The sequence below is a fragment of the Pteropus medius genome, unplaced genomic scaffold (assembly GCF_902729225.1).
Source record: "Pteropus medius unplaced genomic scaffold, Ma_sr-lr_union100, whole genome shotgun sequence".
Taxonomy (NCBI): Eukaryota; Metazoa; Chordata; class Mammalia; order Chiroptera; family Pteropodidae; genus Pteropus; species Pteropus medius.
In genome coordinates, this window is record NW_024352785.1 from 15,789,908 (window position 1) to 15,814,371 (window position 24,464).

General features: G+C 33.6%; 1 protein-coding gene across 4 annotated transcripts in view; it reads right to left on the reverse strand.

Annotated features, from left to right (window-relative positions):
- Positions 1–4,765: 4,765 nt before the first annotated feature.
- Positions 4,766–24,464, reverse strand: part of CEP120 (centrosomal protein 120) — a 66,721-nt gene continuing 47,022 nt past the window's right edge. For all 4 annotated transcript variants that reach the window (XM_039848560.1, XM_039848561.1, XM_039848562.1 and 1 more), the window contains 3 exons: positions 24,247–24,345; positions 11,008–11,153; positions 4,766–6,633 (listed from right to left, as the gene is read on the reverse strand). In XM_039848560.1, coding sequence (XP_039704494.1) covers positions 6,399–6,633; positions 11,008–11,153; positions 24,247–24,345 — 480 coding nt within the window. In that variant the 3' untranslated portion in view covers positions 4,766–6,398. The remainder of the gene's footprint in view (positions 6,634–11,007; positions 11,154–24,246; positions 24,346–24,464) is intronic.

Here is a 24,464-nt window from a genome sequence, read left to right on the forward strand (position 1 = left end):
CAGTTACGCACCCCTTAATGACAGGTATACATTCTAAGAAAGGTGTTGCTAGATGATTTCATCATTGTGCAAATATCAGAGTGCACTTACACAAACCTAGATGGTACAGCCCACTACAGACCTATGTTATGTGGTTTAGCCTATTGCTCCTAGGCTACAACCCTGTCCAGCATGGTACTGTGCAAAACAATGCAAGATCAAATATAAGAGAAAATGATGCAATCGAGAGATGCAGTAAACAGGAGACATGAGGCTGCCGCTGGTGCAACATGATGGCACACTGTTTTACAGCAAACTATTTTTTTATTAGTAGAAAGAGTACACTCTAAAATAATGATAAAAAGTACAGCATAATAAATATATAAACCAGTAACAGGTTTATTATCATCATGCATTGTGTACTGTACATACTTTTGTGACTGGCAGTACAGTAATTTATACCAGCACCACCACAACCACGAGAGTAACGCATTGCTCTTCATCAGTACGTGATAGGAATACGTCATTTCCATTACAGTGTGTGTGTGTGTGTGTATACACACATATGTATATATAGTAAGTGTATATGATATATATATATAAAAGTATATATATGAGGATGAATTCCTCAATTTATTTGATCTCCTTCATTTGGTAGGATGCACTACTGGGAATTGCTAAATAGGTACATTTCAAGTTTGGATTCATGCCAGAACGTACCAGGTTGACAATTACTTCTCTTGTGTACATATACTTTGGAGTCACAGATGTGTTTCGATAGATCTGGACAATGACACTGAGGCTTAAGTGATAATAGAAGAGGCAAAGAATAATAGCAGAACCAGTGAAACCACCTGACAATTTCACAGATAAGAAAAAGATAAGGTAGACCAAAGGAAAATTGGGGTGTGAGCTCTTCTGTCCATTCTTTTTTATTTTTTCTTTCTTTTTAAAAGGGTTTTCTAGAAGATCTTTTAAAAACAAATTTTTGGTGTCATGTGTTTCTAGCAAACACATTCACAGAGAGATAAGCGAAAAAGAAGTATGCATTGATAATAGAGGAAGAGATGGTAGGCCAAATGTGGGCTGGGAAATACAATTTTCACTGGTGAAAAAAGACTAGACTAAATTACTTCTGAAGACTATAAAATTATTACCTATTTGGTATTTTTTTTTTATCTTTGTGCAAATTTTACAAATTTCAATTAGTTAGCTAAATAAACTTCTGTCAGAAACTGATGAGACCATTAATCTCACCTGCCAGCAATGAAACTAAGTCAGGAATTGAAATTTCCTTCCTCAAGGCAACAATCAGGTGAATAACCAGTCTGATATACTCTCTCATCCAATCTAAACAGGATGACTAAGGGTATGCCCTGGATGTTACTGCCTCAAATTCGGAATTTGACGTACCACCTTCAGGGGATCACATTTTGCATACAATCTGAACTGAACTCAAGTAATGCAATAGCAGTCTGCTGGAAATTCAGAATTTCTCTCAAAAAAAGTGGAAATTTTAGTAAACAAATCTTTCTCAAATTTTCAGATTACAGAAATTGTAGAAATGAAACATTTTTTAATGCTTAATCCTGCTCAATCTATTCACTAATACGAGAATTTACTAAAGAATTGAGCAATGAATGCATTGCAAACCTAGCAGGCATAACCTCTCAGTATTGGATTGGCATTCACTAAAATTTACAATAATGTCACAGTAGGATTTTGCTTTAATATTTCTTTTGTTCTAGCCAATTTTTACTCTAAAACAGAAGAAAATCTAGCATTCATCCAGTGTATCTATATGCTTTTGACTAGTTAACATGTTAATCAAGAAAAGGGCTGTGTTGTCCAACTATTAGATATGTTATTTGGAAAAGAAAAAATATTTGTCTATGAATTTGTAGATAAAATGTTTCCAAGAAATTATAAATGGGCCCTATTTTAGTTCTCTCCTATTATGAATGACAGGCTTAACATTCTTAGAAACCTTCAGAATATGACTACATCTTTAAAAGCCTCCAGGGATTACTGTACATTAATGTATCAGAGTCAGTAAATTATCTATAAATTAATCTTTCTAAACAGTTTTCCATCCCCCTTCAATTCGAAAGCTAACCTTCTGAGTCTCTACTTCAGCAACTTTATATCTGAAGAGCCTACATCTGTAAAAACATTTCTAATGAAAACACAAAGACAACCCCTAGAGAAGCAAATAAAATGAGATTTAAGTATATAGCAGCCTTTCTACAGTTACATTCCTAACAATAGTGGATACTAATTTGCTGCCAAACAGAGGTTATATAACAAAATCAGTGAGTGCTCTAGTTCTTTTTGTTTTCAGTGAAAAATGTTGATGCTTAAACAATTCTGTATTTCCCCATTTATACCAAGATAGTAAAGTTACTTCTTTGTCTGAGTCACGGGGTAGGAATAAGTGTAATTTGTGCTTTAGAGCAGGTAGCGGCAGAAAAAGCGCATGCTGAAAATCTGGGCTCTAAGGTCTACACCACAGTTGCCAAAAACACAGATATCAAGGACGGATTTAAATTTTCAAGTCGTAACATATAAAAATTATTCAACCAGACTTTATTCAGCATTCCCACACAAATCACTTTATCAGTTAATAAGACCACTAGCCAACAATAAAACTTTAGCCAACAAAAAGCTTTTAAGCCTAATTTAGAGAACTAGTAATTCATTGTGAAAAGTTCTAATTTATGGCCATGATGTGGACTAGCTGCTAAATTAAACAACCAGTGTTTTTTTTTATTGTTGTGTTTTTTAAAGAATAACAATACATTAAGTTTATAAACCTGAAGGCATTACAATTCCACATTTTCAAGGATCCTCATATTTATTTTTAGGAGACAGGATGAAAAAGTACCCGTTAATTTTTACTAGTTTCAGATTTTGTTAACAATGAGGATACAAACAATGAAGTATGATCCATCCCTACATCAAGGACTGAGAATATAGTAACTTCAAAAATGGAGACAGGCGACTCGTGTGCAGAAAACTTTCAGCATGAAACACTGGGTAGACAGATTTGAGGCAGAGTTTGAAGCAAATATTTGTTTTTAATTGTAAAATATACATAAAATTTTAATCATTTGAAGTGTACAATCGAGTGGCCTTAAATACATTCACCGTGCTATGCAACTATCCATTTTCCAGACAATGAACAATCTTTTGTTCATCTATTTCTTTATGAATGCAGCAAATATTGAATGCCCACATGTGGCAGGCACTATTTTAGTCCTAGCATATAGGAGAAAGTAAGATAGACCTGCTTTCTCTCCTCATGATCATTATGCTCTGGTTAACTGTTTCTCATTATCACCAAACTCTATAAAACATATGGAAAGTGTATCATTTTGATTAAATACAAATGGCATGACACATGCCTTGTATCAGTAATCCAGTTGCAATACCACAGGATTGCTCAGAGTTGTTACAGCAGAACATTATCTACCTTTAACTGTTTTTGGTCACTGCTTTAATAGGTAATAGACAGTAGAACAGTTGAGCTATAGTCTTAACTGATGGACAAATGTTATACCCTTATGTTGGCCTTCTGCATCTCTGTATTATTTAATTCAACATCTGATAAAATGTCATATAACATAGAAACTGGTCATAGAAAACTACTTCAGGTTTTCTAATATTTCCAGTTTTAAATATTAATCTGGGCTTTCATTTATGTGAAATGTCCAAAATAGGCAAATCCAACAGTGACAGAAAGTAGCTTAGTGGTTGCTAGGAGAGGGAGGAAGGGGAGAATGGGGAGTGAATGCTGAGTGTGGGGTACCTTTGGGGGATGATGACAATGTTCCAGAATTAGAGAGTAATGATGGTTGTAGAACTGTATGAATATACTAAAAACCACTGAACTGTATACTTTAAAATGGTGAATTTTATGTTATGTGATTTATATCAATAAAAAAAATCAAGTTAGGTATTTAGTCAAGCTGACATAATGGTAGGGAGAGGCCAAATTTTAAAAGTCCATGCGTGCTACCAGGAGACCCTTCTTATAGACCTCAAGAACCAGGTCAGTCCATTCTGAGGTGGCTGAGGACAAGCAATATCTACCGGGGGTTCTGAGAACTCAGATTCAGTTGGGGCAGTATCTAGACAGAGCAGTACGTGCACCGGAAAGTCATCTGGTCATGCTGGAGTGTTCTACTCTTAAGATGTTTGTGCAGTGCCCCAAAACATCCTTAAATAATATTCAAACTCCGACATCTGCTGGACGCAACAGGAACCCAAGTCTACATAGAAATTACCGGGCTATACCTGTAAAGGAACTCTTCAAGTTTATACAGACAAGGTACCACATATCCCTCCCAGGAAGTACTTGCCAATCTTAGAAGGAGAAATTAGACTTTCTCCATGAAAACGAATCACGAACATTTTAAAGGTGAATTTTATTCCACATTAAAACAGTTGATAAAAGGTTAGCTGTTATATGTAGTAATGAAGAAACGTATTCACTCACTTGCTCCTTCTTTTTCACTTACTGTGGTCATAGTCAACTCCCAGGGACTGACAATAATTCAGTAAGGCGATCAGCGTAAATATGTTAAATGCCACATACGAATGAAATGGCTGTTGCTGAAGGACTACAAAAAGGTGTTAAAATTCCAGACTTCTGACTTTAAGACATACAAAAAAGTATATGCAATGTAAGCGCTTAAAAAACAAAAATACAAAGTGACTGGATACAGGAAGTGCCAACTACGTGCCCAATTTAGAATAAAAAAAAAACTGCTTAGAAATGCAAAGATACATACAATTGTGATTTTATTTGTTAAAATACACAGCCAAAAGATCACTTTACAGAAGGCAAAATAAACCACACATCCATTTTAGAAAAGTCTTTTTTGTTTCTTTAAATCTAAGGCCCCCTCTAGTGTTTGAAAACAGTCACACGCAGCACACGGTGCAACTGAAGGCACAGTCACCATATTTTCCCCGAGACCTTCCGCAGCAAAAATACTTCTGTTCCATTCATGTGGCACAAAAATCAATGAGAGAAAATGTCTAACCATAATTAATATTTCAAATTCCTGCTATGATTCACATATTCATTATTCTCTCATTCAGTAATTTCTTTCTCTGTTATTTACTCCCGGGTTGTTTTTAATACTTCGTTAATAAGGAAAAAAAAAATAAAAGTATAATGCATGTAGGGACTTTTAATTTCCCGAGCAAGAAGTATACCTCTTTGGAAAACAACAGAACATTAATTTAATGTTACCAAAGAGCCTATTGTGCTTTTATGGACGTTATCAGTAAGTAGTATATATACTACCCAAAGTGTATACTTAAATTTATTATATTTAGGAATCAGAAATTTTAAACTACATATTTTAAGACTCACCTAATCTGTAAATTTGCTAATAAACCTTTTCAGTATTCTATAAAAGGACATAGGAAGTATTGCTTTGAGGGCAAATGTTGGCTCTGAAGAGTATGATGTAAAGGAATTCTTAAAAGTTTATAGAGACATGGCACTACATAAATCCAACGACTTAATCTCATGTGCTTTTTAAAAAAGACTGATTAAAATTAGGAAGAGAAAAACTAGTTTTTTCACTCTACTTTCTCACCTAAAGCCTTTAAGTGTCTGTTTCCATGTTATATTACAGAGTTCACAACTAGTCGTACTATTACCAGAAAATAAAAAGAAATCTCTATTTTCAATAAAAGAAAACAATGCAATCTTGAGCAGAGATGGACAAGGAAGACCTTAAGCTATGAGTTCATATTCTTAAAAGTTAAAAAGTATGCTGAAAATTTGAAAATTCAATAGTTCTCGAAACAAGTTTAATAGTATTAACTTTATTTAAATAAATGACTGATTTGTCATTCAATATTATCATATGGCTTCTCTGCATTGATCCTGCTTTCGGTTTTCAAACCTGTCACTTGCAAATGTTATAAATTAAAAGAACAGGACATCTAAAATGAGTTAAAAAACTGGTTACATTTATAATTAGTCTAAACTTTTAGGATATCTATATTCAAATGAATAGGACACAACATTTTTAAAGTGCAACATATACTCTTTTGGCTCAACATGCAAAGTTATATAACTGGAAACCACTACAGTCATTTCTCCTAGAACAAATTTAGTGAAAAGATGTTTTCGAAAGTTAGCCATGAAATTAAAAATTATGAGAAACACTGAAAGGTCATTTAAAATGAGTATATAAAATGCAATTACAAATAAAACCGGAATGGGAGAGGTAGCATAAAGTAAATAAAATCAAATAAATACTATACAATAGTATATAAAATTGTGCTTATAAAAAATTGAAAATGGCATCTTAAAACATCCATGTTCCCTTCCTCTGAGGGTTCTACAATGAAACGAAAATTTAGACCTGGAATCTGTAAAGATTTTCCAAATGTTATTAATTACCAGTATTGTTTTTTGCCAAAACCTCTCTGATCTGTCGGTCAAGTTCACTTATTATTCGATCCTCGTGATTATACACACCCGTCCTCATCAAAGTATCCCTTTCTTCTATTAGGCGAGTCAAATAATCATCCAAACCTTCTTCCAATGCATTGCCATGTGGGCTATCCACTTTTCCACTTGCAATCTCTCTGGAATCTTGGTACTGTTTTTGTTCTTGTTGCCTTAACCTGAGAAGTCAAGAACAAAAACCACTCTAGAAGGCAACAAATATTGTTTTGGTTTTCTTAACAACGCCGTTTAAAAACAAAATGATTTAATGGTAAAATACATTTGTAGTAATATTTTCAGGAAGAAAACAAAAACTAGTGTTACATTTGGCAGGTCAGAGTTTAGCACACTTAAGAAAAACGGTTTTAAAAGCAATACTTGTTTTTCTTATAAAATACATGAAAAATGTAGAAATTTTAGAAATATATAAAAAGAAAAGTAAAATCACCATAATCTTATTCAGAGATAACCAATCTGAGTAATAATTTTTTGTATTTTTCAATTAGTGCACATATTTTAAATATATTTTTCTAAAAAATTATATGCAACGCTGTATACTATTTTTTCACTTATTAATATAACAAATGTTTTCCAACATCATTAAATGTTCTTCTAAATGGCTTTATAACATTCCATCATTTAAATGAGCCATTATTTAATCATCCTTTATTGCTGATCTTTAAGTTGTTAAACCTTTGCTGTGTTTGCTGTTTTGAACATAAACTTTCTTCTAAATTCATTCAACATTTATTTGTACCAAACAGTGTTAGGTTTGGGGAATACTGCAGTGAAACAAGAAGAAAAGTCCCTACTGTATGGAGCATATTTCAGTAATTACTCATAGAAAGTGAAATGCTATAAATGTGAATGCCTGGGTCAAAGGGCAGGTACATTTTAAGACTGTATAGATATCTTCAAGTGATGTTTGTGATAATCTCATCTAAAAAAGGAAGAAAGGAAAGCAGGTGGCAGCCTAGGATTTGGGTATTTCTAATGGAATACTGTTAATCATATTGCCTTGAAAATGGAGAGTATATTTAAGGATAGTATGGCAAGTTTGGGCATGGAGTATGTTTTAATTTAATTTAGAACATACAATTAAGACATAACTTTATATTCTTCTATGTAACTGGCTACAAAAATGTTTTAATTTGCAACTACTTCTAAATTTTGTCTATTTTAAATAAGATAAAGCAGTTGAGTCTAAGCCCCTGATTCTAGATGGTCTTCAGAGGAAGCAAGCCATTGAGAACAAAATCCACTTCTGAATTTACACATGCAGTAGGCAAGAGGGAGGAAGAGCCAGTGAGGATTAAGTCCTGCTCTGACAGACAAGGAGAAGTGGGCCCAGTTCATTTGTTCGGGTGACCCTCTGAAACTCAAACGGATTCTTAAGATCCCCCACAAAAGAAATGAAAATGGAAATATGCAGTCCAAGGACATCAAATATCTCCATCTGTTTTTAGAAAAGAATCCTAAGTAGTGCGGGCACCGTTTTTTGGGACTGGGCAGAAATCATGTGGTTAATGGGATACTGGTACCAATTTGAGCAATTCATTTGGATGGGTCAGGGAACATTTCTGAATAGCTGTTTCCCCTACCCTAATTTTTCTAGTTCTCTTGGAGGAAGACGTCCTCCAGGCAAATTAATGACACATAGGAACCAAAGGATGCACCAGAAAATTCAACCATTTCGTTGTCTATCTGTTGATGCATATAGGACAAATGGAATTTCTTCACATTTAATAGATTATCCCTACCAAATCTTCACTAAGATGCAAATCATCAATCATGACAACAATAGGATTTCAGAACCTTGTAACTGATGAAGCCCATAAAGTTGTCAAAAGAAGCTTTACTTCGCTGACAAACACTCTGTCTGGACTCCACTCCCATACTTTCGCTAGGAACCTACTGCTTTGTAGAACTTCTGGTAAGTTCCCTCTCACGTTGAACTTAGTATGCACCCTTCCACTTTATAACAACTGGCTATGATTCTTCTCAAGAGGATAACCTATTTGCTTTTTGAAAATATGGTAACCCTCCAGATATGTGAAGACAGCTATCTCCTACTCTGTCTACAAATTCTTTCAAGTTCGACATTCCTCATTCTCCAAAGCACTTCTCGGTCACATTCCATTGGAAGCTCTCTAGGTAGCTGACTTCCCTTACAGTGTGTCATACACTGGTTAAGAACACTCTGGCAGTGATTTTACCAATGCTGAGTACTGAACACGACTTCTGTAAATGTCCCTAACTGCACTCGGTCTTTGGCAGCAATGTCACACTGTTGTTAGTGGCCACTTAAATCCTCCTAAGCTTTCTCACATGATTTTTTTCATATCTTGCTCATTGCTTAAGAGATTTTTAAACAATTTATACAGAAGACAGCTTTTGTCTCTAACACATTTAATCTTGTTGGTTTCAGTTCTGAATCCTAATTTAATAAGATAGTAATGATAAGATTCAATTTTGTATGACCTACAAATTTGATAGGCAAATGGCTATCTTCATTTAAGCCAATAAAACAGTACTTAGCAAACAGCAGAGGCTCATATGTGATTGCTAAAATGAAACCAAAAGAGTGTTGTGCAGTCATGCATCGCCTAGCGACGTGGCAGCCATCGTACGTCGGAGCGCAACACGTTATATGTTTGTGGTGAGGCTGGTTTAAATGGACCTAGATGCTGCTAGTCAAAAAAAGTACAGCACATACAATTATGGACAGTACATAATACTTGACAATGATGATAAACTATGTTACAGTTTATGTATATACTATACTTTTTAATCTTCATTTTAGTGTACTCTATTCATAAAAAAAAAAATAAGTTTGCTGTAAGCAGTATGCCCTGCAATGCCCACAGCAGCCTCATACATCTCGGGTTTATCATGTCCCTTGATTACATTATTTTCTCTTGTGCTTGATTTAATCTCATTGTTTTATAGGGCAACATACTGTACAGGGTTGTAGCCTAGGAGCAACAGGCTCTAGCATAGAGCCTGAGTGTGGTAGGCTACACCATCTAGGTTTGTGTAAGCACACTGTATGATGTTCACACAATGACGAAATCACCTAATGATGCATTTCTTAGACCATATCTCTGATATTAAGCAGCATGTGACTATATGACAGCAAAATTTTGAAAGGCAAGAATCATGTTATAATTAATTTGTAACATCTTCCCAGTCTACAATATAGTAGACACCAAATACATATTTGCTGAATAAATAGAGGATAACGACCTGAACTGAGTCCTGTAGCATGGCACTGTAGGCCTTGACCTTTACTAACTGATATTTATACATTAATATTCTAAATGTAGTTATTTAATTCAGCTCTAAACCTACCTAATATAGTGACTAAGTTTTCTCAGCCCATACATGGAGATGTCATGGGATATTTTGTCAATGTCTGTGCTATGGTCTGAATTGTGTCTCCCTTGAAATCAATATGTTGAAGCCCTAACCCCCAATATGATGATCTTTGGGAGATGATTAGGTTTAGATGAGAACATGAGGGTGAGGACCTCATAATGGGATTAGTGCCCTTATTCGAAGAGACATCAGAGAACGTGCTCTCTCCCTGCCATGTGAAGACACAGTGGGAAAGCAGCTGCTGACAAGCCAGGAAGAGAGTCCTCACCAGAAACCAACCATGCTGGCATGCCGATCTTGAACTCTAGCCTCCAAAACTGAGAGACAATAACTTACTGTGGTTTAAGACAACCAATCTATGGTACTTTATGGCAGCCCAAGCTACGACAGTATGCTTTGCTGAAACAAAATTAATAGTCTCTTGATAAACTAAGCTAAATAGTCTTACCCCAAACTCCCCTCTAAAAAGACTATAATTTGTTCTTATGCTGCTTCCTAATGATGACTTTTCTAATAAGAATAATTCAAATTGTAACTAAGATGAACGTGACACTACAGAGAAGCCCAGCATAATATAGTAGTTAAAAACACAGCCTCTGGAATCAGATTTCAACTTTGGCTCCAGGGATTTACTAGCTGAGTGACCCTGGAAAAGGTAGTTTAATTTCTTTACTCCTTGGTTTCTTCATCTCTAGAATGTGGAAAAAGTTGCTTTGAACATAAAAGAAAATGAGATAGGGATGTGAGGCATTTAAAATAAGGCCTGGCACATGGTAAGGACTCAATAAATAAGAGCTATTGTTTATTTAATAATTAACTAAATTTGAGATTTCTTATACTTTTTGTAACTCAAAATTCAGTTTAATCTATTACCTTAAAATAGCAATACTGCTGAAAGAGTCACATAAAAATAGAATTTAAAGTACTGATGTTATGACCAGAAACAAAAAAGCTAAGTAGATCTGGCATAGCTAGATTCATGGCAAAAAATGTGAGTGAAATAATGGTCTTTGGCATAGATTTTCTATTGTACAAATCAGCTACATTTTATATATGATCTACTTTAATTTTGAAAGACCTGACATTATACTTTTCCCTGGAGCAATGACCAATTAAAAGGTTGTCCTACGACTTTTGTTTTTGTATGAAGAAATGTAATATTCTAGTTACTATACCTGTTCAATTCATTTCTTATATCCAACAATTCTTGTCGCTCAGTTTTAACTGTATCTTTTTCCTCAGAAGCCAGGTAACGTAGTCTCATCTCTTCCAATTCTTCCTGCTGTTTTTTAAGACGGGCCATTTGACTTTCTTGCTCCCGCTTGAAAGAAACAAACAAGCCAGATCCTTAATATTAGTAATAAATATTTCATATGACTTTGACTTGTGATTATTAACCCAATTAGACAGTACCCATGATATAGCCACACACTGCCAATTCTATGCGTCACGTATTATCTAGAAATGTCCTTCTCATTATAAGCCATAATCATTCATGGCCCAATCACTGACTGAGGTTAGCAGAATATCTTAAGAAAACAGAAAGTGAAGACAAGAAAAAGTCTGCTGTCAACACAATGAGCTGCCACAAGGCCCGGTGGTTAGAGCAAGCATCTAAGAAATGGTTAACTTACAAAGGTGTACCAAGAAAAATTTAATAACTGTCCCTATACTGGTCACTAATTTCAATCTCACCTCATGTAATAATATGCTTTTCCACTCTTTTCTCCAGGCTCATATAAAAATCTATGGCACATGACAAAATTTCTTTAAAAATGTGTAACATTCCACAGAATGGATATTCTATGAATTTTCAGCCACTCTCTGAATAACAGAGACTTTTGGTACTACAAGCAATGCTGCAATAAAACACCCTATCATCTAACATTGCTCACGAATCTTTCTATACATTCCTTTAGGGAGAGGTGCTTTTCTTTCTTTAGGACAGAACCCCAAAATGGGAGAGCTCAATCAATAGGTATATGTCACCTATTTTAAAAACATTTAACATTTACTGCCAAACTGCAACTGTACATTTTGATAAAACTTCACACAGTGAACCACTTGCATAACCACCATTTAGATCAAGAAACAGATTATCAGAACCCCAAAAGTCCCTCTGTGTCTCCTTCTAGTCACTAACCACTCATTCTTTCCCAAAGATTACAACCCTAGTTTCTAACACCACAAATAAGTTTTGATTGCTTTGAACTTTATATAAGTGGAATTGAACAGTATATATTACTTTATGTCTGGCTTCTTTCACTTAATATTGTTTTTCAGATTCATTAGTCTTATATGTAGTTGATGATTTACATTACTGTTTAGCATTCCACTGGATGAATATACAGTTTATTCATCCCACTGCTAGAGGAAAATTTGGGTTAGTTTCCAGTTTTGTATTATAAAGCTGATGTGAACATTACGGTACATGCCTTTTGGCACATATATGTATGCATTTCTTTTGGTTATATACCCAGGATTCAAACTGCTAGGTCATAGGGTATGAGAATTTCAGTAGTAGTCAATTTTCGAAAGAAGTACAAATTTATACTTCCATGTGAGCATTTCAATGTTGCATATTCTTGCCAACACTTGGTAATGTCAATTATTTTTTTCATTTAAACCATTCTAATATGGTATGTAGTGGTATCTCATTGTGATTTTATTTTGCATTTTTTCAAAGACTAATAAGGTTGAACATATTTTAATATTTTTAATGGCACCTGGGTATCTTCTTTTATGAAGTTCAACCATTTGGCACTTTGCTCTACTTGGCTATCCATCTTTCCTTACTGATGTTTGTAGTTCTTTATGTACACTGGGTAAGTCATTTGTCACTTATCTAAATTTCAGATATTTTCCACTATTTGTCTTGCCTTTTCACTGCTTTAATGGTATTTTTGACCTAATTTTAATATAGTCCAAATTTATTTATTCTTTTTTGGTTAGTGCCTCTATGTCCAATTTAAGAAACTTTTTGCTTCAGTCCTGAAGACTCTTATGTTATACTCTCTTGAAGCTTCATTAAGACCAGCAGTTCATATGCAACAGGTTCTGTGTATGGTGTGAGATCATATTTCTTCTTCTCCCCATATAGAGCTCCAACTGACCTACCAACATTTACTAAAAAACTCTATTTCACTCCATGCTTGGCACTATTATCCGTCATTTGTCACCTCTGTTCATATACATATAAGGTTTGTTCTGGACTCTAACCTGATCTATTTCTCTATCCTTGCATTAAAAGTATAGTGTCTTAATTACTGTAACTCTTGTAAAAATAACTCTTTGATATCTGAAAGTTTACCTTTGGCTTAAAATGTCCTTCATAATTTTCTTATTATCGACTCCTGCATTTTCATATACATCTCAATTTCTATGGCTGAAAAAAAGTCCTGCTGGGATTTGATTATGATTATGCTGAATCTACAGATTTGGCAAACAAACATCTTTATAATATTGATTCTTTAATCAGTGAACATGGTTTGCCTCTTCAATTACTTGAGTCTACTTTAATTTTGTTTAATATCTTTCTCTACATACTAAGAGTAACATCTTTCTGTGCTCCTAGGAATTTGGTAATTTTAGATGTTATTGTAAATGGTAGGGTTTTAAAATTTTCTTTTTCTAATTGTGTCTAGTATAAAGAACTGATCTTTACATACTGACTTTGTTTCCCACAAACTTGCTAAACTCATTAATTCTGGTAGATTATCTATAGGCACTTTTTTGTTTTCTAAGTTATAAGTGTCATCTGCAAATAATGTCAGTTTTATTCTTTCCTTTACAACTGATACACCCTTTCTTTCTCTTGGCCTATCACACTGGCTAGAACCTTTAGTACAATGTTGGTAAAAAATGGTGATAAAGGACATCTTTCTCTCTCATTCCTGATCCTTATTTTAAGAAAGCCAAGTTTTATGTAAATACCCTTTATTTATTGGATTAAGAAATTTCCCTTACCTTCTGAGTTTGCTAAGAATTATTATTATGAATGGGTTTTTCTGTATTTTTGATATCATCACTTGATTTTTTTTTTTATTAAGGTAGTAAATAGCCAAATTTACCTTTATTTAATAAATAAACTTCACTGTGATGTTTACAAGTTTAATATCTATATTCATGAGACTGGCCAATTTTGTTCTTATAATGTCCTTTTATTAGATTTTAGGACAAATATAATGCTGTTCTCATTTAAAGAAAAAAAGAGATGTTCTCTCTTCCTAGTTTCTGAAACAATTTAAGATCAGTGTTATATCTTTCTAAAATGTTTACTAAAATTCATATGGGAAGCCATCTGGGTCTGAAACCTTCATTGTGAAGGTTTTTCACTAAAGATTCAATTTCTCTAATATCTATATGGCTACTTATATTTTGTTTCTTGTGTCAGTTTTGTAGGTTCTGTTTCTCAAGTTCATATAAAATTTTTCATATTATCCTCTTATCTCTTTAAATGTCTGTGGAATGTGTAGTCTCATGCCATTTTTTAATTCCTGGTTTTAGGATTTTGTGCCTATTCTTATTTTGTCCTTAAACACTCTTAGCCCAGGGAGGAGGTTCCTTTCAAAGAAATAACTTTTGCCTTTGATTTTCTTGCACATTTTCCTCCTATTTCATTAATTTTTACTCACCTTGATCATTTCCTTGCTTCTAATTTAATTTCTTGTTCTTTTATTGTTTGAAAGGGAACAGATTTTATGCTTTTCTTATTTTCTTAGTGCACTTAAGATTATATATTTCCCCTTAAGCATAGCTTTCATTAAGTCTTCATGTCTTGATATACTGTATTTTCATTATTTTTCAGTTCAGAATATTTTCTAATTTCACTTGGGGTCTCCGGTTTAGCCATGGGTTCTTCGAATTATACTATGTAATAAATATCCCCCAAATGATTAAAAATTCTTATTAATTTCTAGCTTAATCTCACTATCATCAGAGAACATATTCTACATTAGTTTTCTAAAATTTGCAGAGAATTGCTTGATCTAACAAATGAACAATTTCACTAAATATTCCATGTGTACTAGAAAATGTGTATTCTGAACTTTTTTGATCAAGTGTTTTATATATACCAATGGTTGTACTGTCTAAATCTTCTAAATCCTTATTGATTTTATGTTATTTGTTTGCTCTATCAGTTCCCAGGAGAGTTATTGTAAAATCTACCATTATTACGAATTTGTCTATTTCTCCTTTTAGGTCTATTGATTTTTGCTTTATGTAAATTCATAGCTGTTACCAGGCACATATAAACTTAGTTATTTTCCAGGGGAACTGACCCTTTTATGATTATGAAAACTATCTACAGTAATGCCTCACCCTAAAGTGTACTTTGCCGGACACAAGTATTGCTAAACCAATTTTCTTTTGGTTAATATTAACATAATATATAGTTTTTTCTCTCCTTAAACTCGACCATTCTGTATCTTTATATTTAAGGTGTGTCCCTTATAAGTAGCATCCTGCTTTTAAGTTCAGTTTTTAATTTAATGTTTGTCTTTAAGGGGAGTATTTAGTCCACTGATATGTAAAGTACTTGGTGATAAATATGGGTTTAAATCTTTACATATTACTATTTTCTACTTGTTCCACATATTTTATGACCCTTTTCTTGTCTTTAGATTAATATTTTGTTCAATTTTTCCTTTCTATCAGCTTGTTATTCACTTTTTCTCCTTTTAAAAACTAATATACATTAGAACTTTTACAGATAATTTCAGATCAACATACTTTTATCACTTTATCCTTTCATATCATTTTACTATTTTTGTCATGAATTTTAATTCTATGCATATTTTAACCCAACAAATATTGTTACTGTTGTTTTTCGACGATCAACATTTATAGTCAGATATTTCCATTGCTTTCTCTCCTGCTTCCATTTGAGATCATTTTCCTTCTGCCTAAAGAACACTTTCAAGTAATTTTTACTTCAGGTTTGCCATGACAAATTCTCCCAATTTTTTGTTAGTCTGAAAAGTCTAATATCAATATCATTTATGAAGGATATTTACACTGGGGACAGAACTTTAGGTTGGTAGTTATTTTCTTTCAGTACTTCAAGGACATTATTTTACTGTCTTATGAATTCCTTCACTTCTGTTGAAAAGTCATCTGTCAGTCTTATTGTTGCTCCTATGAAGACAATGTCTCCCTCTACCCCCACAGCTTAAGATTTTCTTTGATTTGGGCAATTTTACTATGATGCATCCAGATATAGTTTACTTTGTATTTATCCTGCTGAGGGTTAATAGATATTCTTGAATCTATGGCTGTTATCTTTCTCATTTTTACAGAATTCTAAGCAGAATCTCTTCAAATATTGCTTCCCTTCCTCATTCTCTATTTTCTCCTGAGGGGATGCTATAGGGTGAATATTTGTATCTCCCCAAAATTCTTATGTTGAAACCTAATCTCCAATGTGATAATGTCAGGGGGTGGGGCCTTCAGAAGGTGAAGAGGTCATGAAGGAAAGCCCTCATGAATGGGATTAATGCCCTTATAAAAGAGGTCTCTAACTCCCTAGCTCCTTTAGCAATGTGGAGACACAGTAAAAAGATGGCCATTTATAAACTGGGAAGCAGGCCCTCACAGACACAGAACCTGACAAGGAGCACACCCTGATCTCAGACTTTCAGCCTCCAGAATTGTGAGAAACAAACTTCTGTTGTTTATAGGCCACAGAGTCTGTGATGTTTTGTTATAGCAGCCCACATAGACTAAGACAGGGGTCTGTAGTTACACAGAGGTAATCAGTCCCATGTACTCTATCCAGTATGTCACTTATGATCTTTGTTATATTTTTCATCTTTTTTTTCTCCCTGTTTCACTTTTGATACTATTAACTGACTTATCTTCAGTTCATACATCCTTGCTTCTCCTAAGCCTAACCGACTATTAATTCATCTACTGAATTTGTACATTTTACTTGCAATACTTTTCAGTTCCAGAATTTCTATATGATTCAAAAGATTCTACTTCTCTACTACATTTTCCTGTCATATCAGCTATTTTCTAGAACATGGTGACAATAGTTATTTCAAACTCTGTATCTAGTGACTCCAAAATCCGATTACCCATTGATTTACTTCTACTGAGCAAAAGACATAAAAAGGTGTTCCACAGTGAAGAGGTGTAAGTAGCTAATAAACATGAAAAGATGTTCAAAGTCAAACAGGGAAATGAAAATTTAAGCCAAAAAATTTTCAGACCCACCAAATTGGAAAAAATTAATACATCTGATAACAGCCAAGTATTGGACATAGTGTGGAGAATAACAACAATTATACATCACTCTAGGGAACTAGATTTGTACAACCAATTTAGAAAGCAACTTGGCACTATTTAGTGAAGCAGAATAAATGAGCAAACCCTATTAACAAAAATTCCACTTCTAGATATAAACACTAAAACACTTACATGTCTCTTACATGTACAGAAATTTTCAGTGTTGTATTAAAAGAAGGTTTAGGAAAAACATGTCTACTGAAAGAAAACTAAATTGTGATATAGTCATATATTTAAGTTTTATAAAGCAATAAAAATGATATATAGCCACTTGCATCAAATAGCAAAATCTCAAAAACAATTTTGAGTCACATAAGTGGTCACAGAATAATTATTCAAAGAGAATGATCTAATGTATATAAAGTTTAAAAACATACAAAAGTAACGTGTTGTTTACCTATATTTAAAATATATCTTATAAAATTGTAAAGAAAAGCAAAAAAATAATAAATACCAAATACAGGAAAGTCATTACCCCTGGAGAGGATGTAGTTGAGAAAAGGCGCACTTCCAAGGCATTGATAATGCTCTGTTTCATAACCTAGGAGGTGCCAGTTGTGGTATATAAGAATCTTTTTTTTTTTTCTCTTTGGAATGTACAATATATTTCATTTAAAAACTATTAAAAAGGAAACGTACACCAAATTATTATTTCTCGAGAGGGGATGAGGTTACTGGTAGTTTAAAAAAAAAAATTTCTGTGCTGCAAAATTGCAAGGAGAAAAAAAAAGTAAACTGATTTTAGGTTACCTTGTAAAATTTTAACTTGATAAAACTTGAAATATTTTTGTTCTAAAACATAAGAAAAGCCTTTAAATGTCATGAATTTTTAACCAAGGATCCAGCATTAATAATAATCACACATGCACACACAAAAATTAGAAGTTAGTAAAAGAAATCCTCTCTGCTGCCAGGTGCTCTAGGTTAAAGGGTCCTCAATCAAGTGAGTATAATCTTTATTTCGCCTTGGCGGCCTATAAATCCAGAGAGGAGATGTAAACATACATACACTAGACTAAACAGTGGCTAAAATGTGGCCACTACTTACTCTCCCACTCACACATACCATGTAAGTCTGTGGGAAAAAACTTACAACTAAACTAAGGAACTCAAGTAAAGTTTTCTGAAAATAACCCAGAGCTGACAAGTCAGTAGGAGGGCCTGGATGGTTTCAAGACACAGTTTTTAACCACGACTTGGACCTCCAACTGTTTTCTTAAACAAAGATTTACATCCTATCCTTGGCTAAATTACTTATAAATTAATCAAATTAATTACACTGAGTGGATAAGCAGGAGGCTGGACAAGATAGTGCTGATGTCGGCCAATGAAGTCTGTGTTGTTTTAACTAAATATATCAGCTTAGTTTTAAACAGATCTACTGTGCACAAATATGGTAAGGGACCCACATCCTACCCAAAATCTTAGTTCTGTTTCTTATCCTGGGAACAAACATAGTTTTAATATATCTGACGTAATAAAATTTTAATTTTCTACAATAAATTCATACCTCTTAACAATGCTTTTAAAAAAAGTAATGGCTTTTATTCTCCTATGTAAGTACGTTCTAAAGTGTCAAGAAATGTTTTTAAGTAAATATGTTATTTAGAACACAAGGAGTAAAGCGATAATCTTGGATATTTATAGAACAATTTAATTCAAGCATTTGCTTTGGTTTAAAAATACTTCTATGGTATATTTTCATGGAAATGGAAAAAAAAATTACCCCTTAAGTTTCTCACAACTAAAACTTCTTAAAGTTAGTGTTAGGAAAGTATACCAAAGATCTCAAGTCCAGAATGTATGGATATTACATATGTTTTCTAAGTTAGGACCCATTTTAAGTGATACTTATTTATATTTTATAGCTGTCACCTACCTAATTACCAAAGATCAAAAAGTTTACAACTTGGAAACAGACTCTTATGGTTGTGAATCTGAAGAAAAGATTTTTCCCTAAATAATTAGAAGATTATGATTTTTTAATTCACAAATTGGCTATACACTAGGTCACCTCTGAGTAATGGAAATCTGTTTAAACATTCTTTTGGCAATAGGCACCAAGCATTAGATCTTACTTCCAAGCCCTACCAGCTGGGTTTTGTCATTAACATTTATTAACAATCTAAGATATGGCTTTTGCTGTCTAATCCGTACTACACAAATGTTTTGTATGGCCCTCCAGAGGATTTTGCTGTGACAAATTACTGGCAGAGATTATAGCCCTGTGGCTATTCACCAGAGGCAATGTAAAATTAACATGGTACTAATCCAATTTAAACAAAAAGTTGCACAAACAATCTTCTGAACAAAAGCAGAGAATTCCAATTTTATATTCAAACACAATGTGTTTTCAATAAAAAGTTTTAGCAAAAATTTGAAGTAATTTTTACACATATGAATTCTCTTTTGGATAAAGTCATTTATTAATTTTAACCTTCCAAAAACAGCTAGTGGCAGAGCACAATTCACTCTGGTAATTCCAAGGACTATTCCATTTCTTAAAGTGCTGCATCCCGAATGTGGTCTGTAGAACATCAGTGGTTCCTACTGACCTCGAAATCTGTCTGCAGTGTTGTTTCTAAAGCAGAAAGTTTGTGGGATAAGGAATAGAACTGGTCTGTAATGAAGATCACTACACTCACAGAATGAGGCTATTTTCTTTGGTGAAGTAGAAGTGTAGGGTTGAACTAGTAATTTAACATTGTTTTCTTCTTAATACACTTAACTCAAGTGAAAGGAGGCATCTGAACTTTTGGGATAGCCTCTCTCTTATGAGGAACAAATAGTTAAAATTACTTTGCCAATGGTTAAAGAGGGTAGAAAATACATAGAAAAAAGGAGAAAATAATGGATCAAATATAAAGATAAAGGAGAGACTACCTCAGTATCTCACTGTAACACTAACGAAGAGCCATGAACGTGGGGGCTTCTATTTAGAATATTATTTACTTTCGTGCATTTAAAAACTACCTCAGTGAAAACAATGTTATCTGTCAATATACACACACGAACATAATTTACTCAAAGTAAAAAGTACTTGTGTGGACATTTCTTAATAAGATATATGACAAATATGATGAAATTCTTTTAATAATTAACGATTAATTGTTTCTCCAAAGGAAATGCCTCAATTAGCAACTAACATTTTTACACCTTTTCATTACTAATTTTGGCAAAGCCTTATAATCAATTACCATAGCATAAGTCTCTTATTCTTCATTCTACGACTTCTTCAGTGGTAGGCACCATCTTCTATGTCTTCCCCAGAAATTATGTGAAATAATTTCAAATCTAAGAGTGTTATTTAAAACTTGCCTTTGAAATGTTTCTCCCTTAGCTTTGAGTGACGAAATACATCAATGACCCTGTTGTCCTTTCGTTTTTTTAATACTTATCTTTATTTGCATTTCTCATCACCCTGTTATATTCTTGTTCAATATCAGTCTTCTCGGATGAACTTTTAAGTTCCTCATGGGAGAAAACTTCTGTAACTAGAGCATTAACCATTGTGTAAGGTGCAGAGTAGGCTCTTAAACAGTACTTGCTGGATGAAAGAATGAACAAATAAAATAGCTATAAGTGTTTCTTCAGACTTAATGCACTCTCATCTCTTTATACCCAAACTTTAGGGAGCATACCTACTGACATTCTTGCATATCTGCACATTTAGCCCTTATGTGTTTTCTTTTCCTTTCTGTGCAGTTTTCTACAGAATATCTACTAAAATTACCATCCAAATATAAAGTACTGTTATAATTCAAATTATATCCTATCCTACTCCCCTATCGCTATTACTATACGACAACCTCCTGCCTATTCTCTATACTTAAAATTTTTTAATTTGTTGGTGCCTATCATTTCTGTAAATAGCTAGTCAGTCACAAATCCTTCCAATATTTATCCTGTTTATCAATGTTCAAAGCTACCATCTAATTAGATCGACTGAAACCAAGAACATTACACAATAGCTTTATGTCTCAGCTCCTTTTAACAAGTTACTATTTGCTGAGCACATACTATATACCAAACACTGTATTAAATGCTTTAAAAACTACAATTCTCAGAACAACCTGTGGGAAAAACTTCACTGTACAAATGAGGAGACCAATCAGAAAAGTTAAATTACCCAAGCTGCAGAGGTAGTTAAGAGGTACAGCCAAGATAAAACAGGCCTTGACTCCAAGGCCTGTTCTAAACTACTGCATATGCTGCCTCTGACAGAACGTGTATCCTGTTATTTTTAAGAGATACTCATCACATTATTTCCTTGCTCCCAATTCCACAGTGACTCCTCCCTAATGGACTACATATAATGTAAATATCTTGGCATCATGACTTTCTATTAGCTGCATCTCTCTCAAAGCCACTTTGATTCTCATTATCAGAGTTAGGTGATCTAACAGTCAATGATGCTATTTTCCTTGCTAATATATGCCGAATCATGACTTCTTCTGCCTCAATACTCTGTCAGAAGTCCCTGAAGTCTTCCATGGCTTACTTTCTACTCCTGGAAATTCTTTCATTATTTGGCTTTTATGGAATGAAACTATAACATTATAAAGGGGAAAAAACCTGAGCCTGGACTCTGATGAAATAGTTCCAACCTTAGCTCTATCACTTAGTACCTTTGGGATCATGTGCAACTTACTAAACTTTTCTAAGTCTCAGTTTCTCTCATGTATAAAATGAGAAGAATATGACCTGCTATATAAAGATCTTGGTTAGGATTAAATGAAAATATATGAAAGCACAACACTTGGCATATAATAAGCCTTCAACTAATACTAACTGTTCTATTAGTATCATTATAATTATCTTCCTCTTTCTCTCTAGTTGCTATTTCCCTTCCTTCTCCTTAAACATAAGAATCCTGAGTTCTGTCATAGCTTCAATTATCACTCTGTAAAGGATCACTTAAAAACAGATTAAGTCCATTCATCCTCCCAACATTAGAGCCATATTTCTAACAGCTTGCTAAATTTCTTTCTGTAAAAATTAAAATGTCCAAACTTGTAAGTCCTATCTCCTTTCCACACTGCAATCAATTTTTTGTCTTAATAACCACATTTCCAATACTAAGGCTTGAGCTCTTACCATCATCATTGACTTTCTACTCTGCATTCCAATCGGGTATATTGTGCTATAAAGAACCTACCAAAACCATGTCTTTTAAAAGAATCTCATCCTGTTTCCACCACTACCACTTAAGTTCTGGTTCTTATTACCTGAAATGACCTCTAAAATGAGCCCTCCTCTGTTCTCCAATTAGAGTCCATGCTTTCTGACTTCATGCCTCTTTGCTATAATCATTCTATTCATCATATTTACAGTACCCCCACACTACTACATTCCTAAATCACAACCAATACCCCAGAGGTCCATCTCAAATACCTTCTCTTCTATAACACCTTTCCTGAGTCCTATTAAACAGATGTAACTCTGTACTGAGGACTCTGTATGGTTTGTTTCATGGCTCCTACTACTATGAGGCAGTAAATGTTATATTTACAGTTTTCTTCTCTATTACTGAATTGCAAGCTCCCTGAAGGAAAGACTTGTTTTACTTAAATCTATAAATCTAGGGCAGTGCCATGAATATAGGAGGCCCGCAGTACTATTTACTCGTCTGTCCTCAGTCCTGTGAACATATATAAAATATTTACTACAGTTAATAAAGAAGTCCCCCTTCCTGTGGTTTCATTTTCAGTGGTTTCAGTTACACATGGTCAATCATGGTCTGAAAATATTAAATGGAAAATTCCAGAAATAAACAATTCGTAAGTTTAAACTGCATACCATTCTGAGTAGTATGATGAAATCATACACCCATTAGTCACTTAGTAGCCCTCTCAGTTATCAGATCAACTGTCACAATATTGCAGCATTTGTGTACAAGTAACCATTATAGTAGCCTGATGCTATGTCATTCACCTCACTTCATCTCATCACATGGGCACCATATCATATCATCATAAGGGTGAGTACAGTACAATAAGATATTTTGAGGAAAAGACCACATTAACATAACTTTTATTATAGTATAATTATTCTACTTTATTATGTTATTGTTAATCTTACTGATAAATTAAACTTTATCCTATGTATGTGTAGGAAGAAGAGTATATAGGATTCAGTATTATTCAGGCATCCACTGCGGTCTTGGAATGTATCCCCTGAAGATAAGGTGGAGGGGGGCTACTATATTAAGCTTATAATCTCAACTCATCTACAAGCTATGTTGGCACAGTTTGCCTTATTTATTCTCAAGTAGTCTAGTACATACTCCTTTGTGAAGGCGGTAAGCATTTAGTACAATACCACAAAGATGTTTAATAGCATTTGATGGTTATGAAGACACACTAAGAAAAATATAAATCTGAAAGACCCTGTGTACCAAATTCAACTCTGAATAAAGCACGCACTAAAGAAAAACAAAACTTAGAATAAACTAACCATTGTCGATCCTTAAAAGTTTTAGGTCAAGTAGATTAGATTCAAAATAAAAATCTTGCTCACAATTTATTTGATCTTAATCATTTGAAGAAATAACACCCAAAATTAAGATATATTTCTCATGAAGCTAATAGCACTTGTTATCAGTAGCAGGAAGGGGAAAAATGTAAGAATAATTCAGGAAACTATTACTTTTAAACTTCTGTAAAATTATACAAAAATTCCCAGTGATTCCTTAGTTGAATAAATTACTGTGTCTTCCTAAGAATAACATTTAAAATATGTTCTTAAATTTGAGGACATTTTTTAAGTTATCCTTAAATTTCTCCCCTAAAAGGTATTCCCAATAGAAAGAAATCAATCCTAAGGAAAAGAAAGGTAGTTTTAGAAGTGAAAGTAAAAGAAATTAACCCATTTCTTCTGGGGAAGAGGAGAGTTGGCAATTAAAAAAAAAAAAAGGACCTAGAAATTTCTGTTTTTAATTTTAAAAGAGGGATCTTACATATAACACATTAAAAAAAAAAAAAAACAGCCCCAATCTCAAAAATAACACTGGAGAGCCAGCTATAGGTATCTGAACATAACAGGTAATGCCAAATATGCAAACTTGTAAAGAATCAAGGGAAAAAGACATAAAAAGAATAATCCATCAGCGATAAACCACATACCTGTTTAAGTCTGGCAAGTTCTTTCAAAGCTCGTCCCCACTGCTGCTTGTAATGCAGTTTAGACTTAGTTGCAGATTCCAACTTTCTTTCAAGTTCAACCTAACAGTGATTAAAATCATATCAAGTGAAACACTATACCACTGTGTACAATCACTGAAAGATAATATATACAAAGAGTCTGGCTTAAGAAAAGAGTTTATACAGTGTAACATACGACA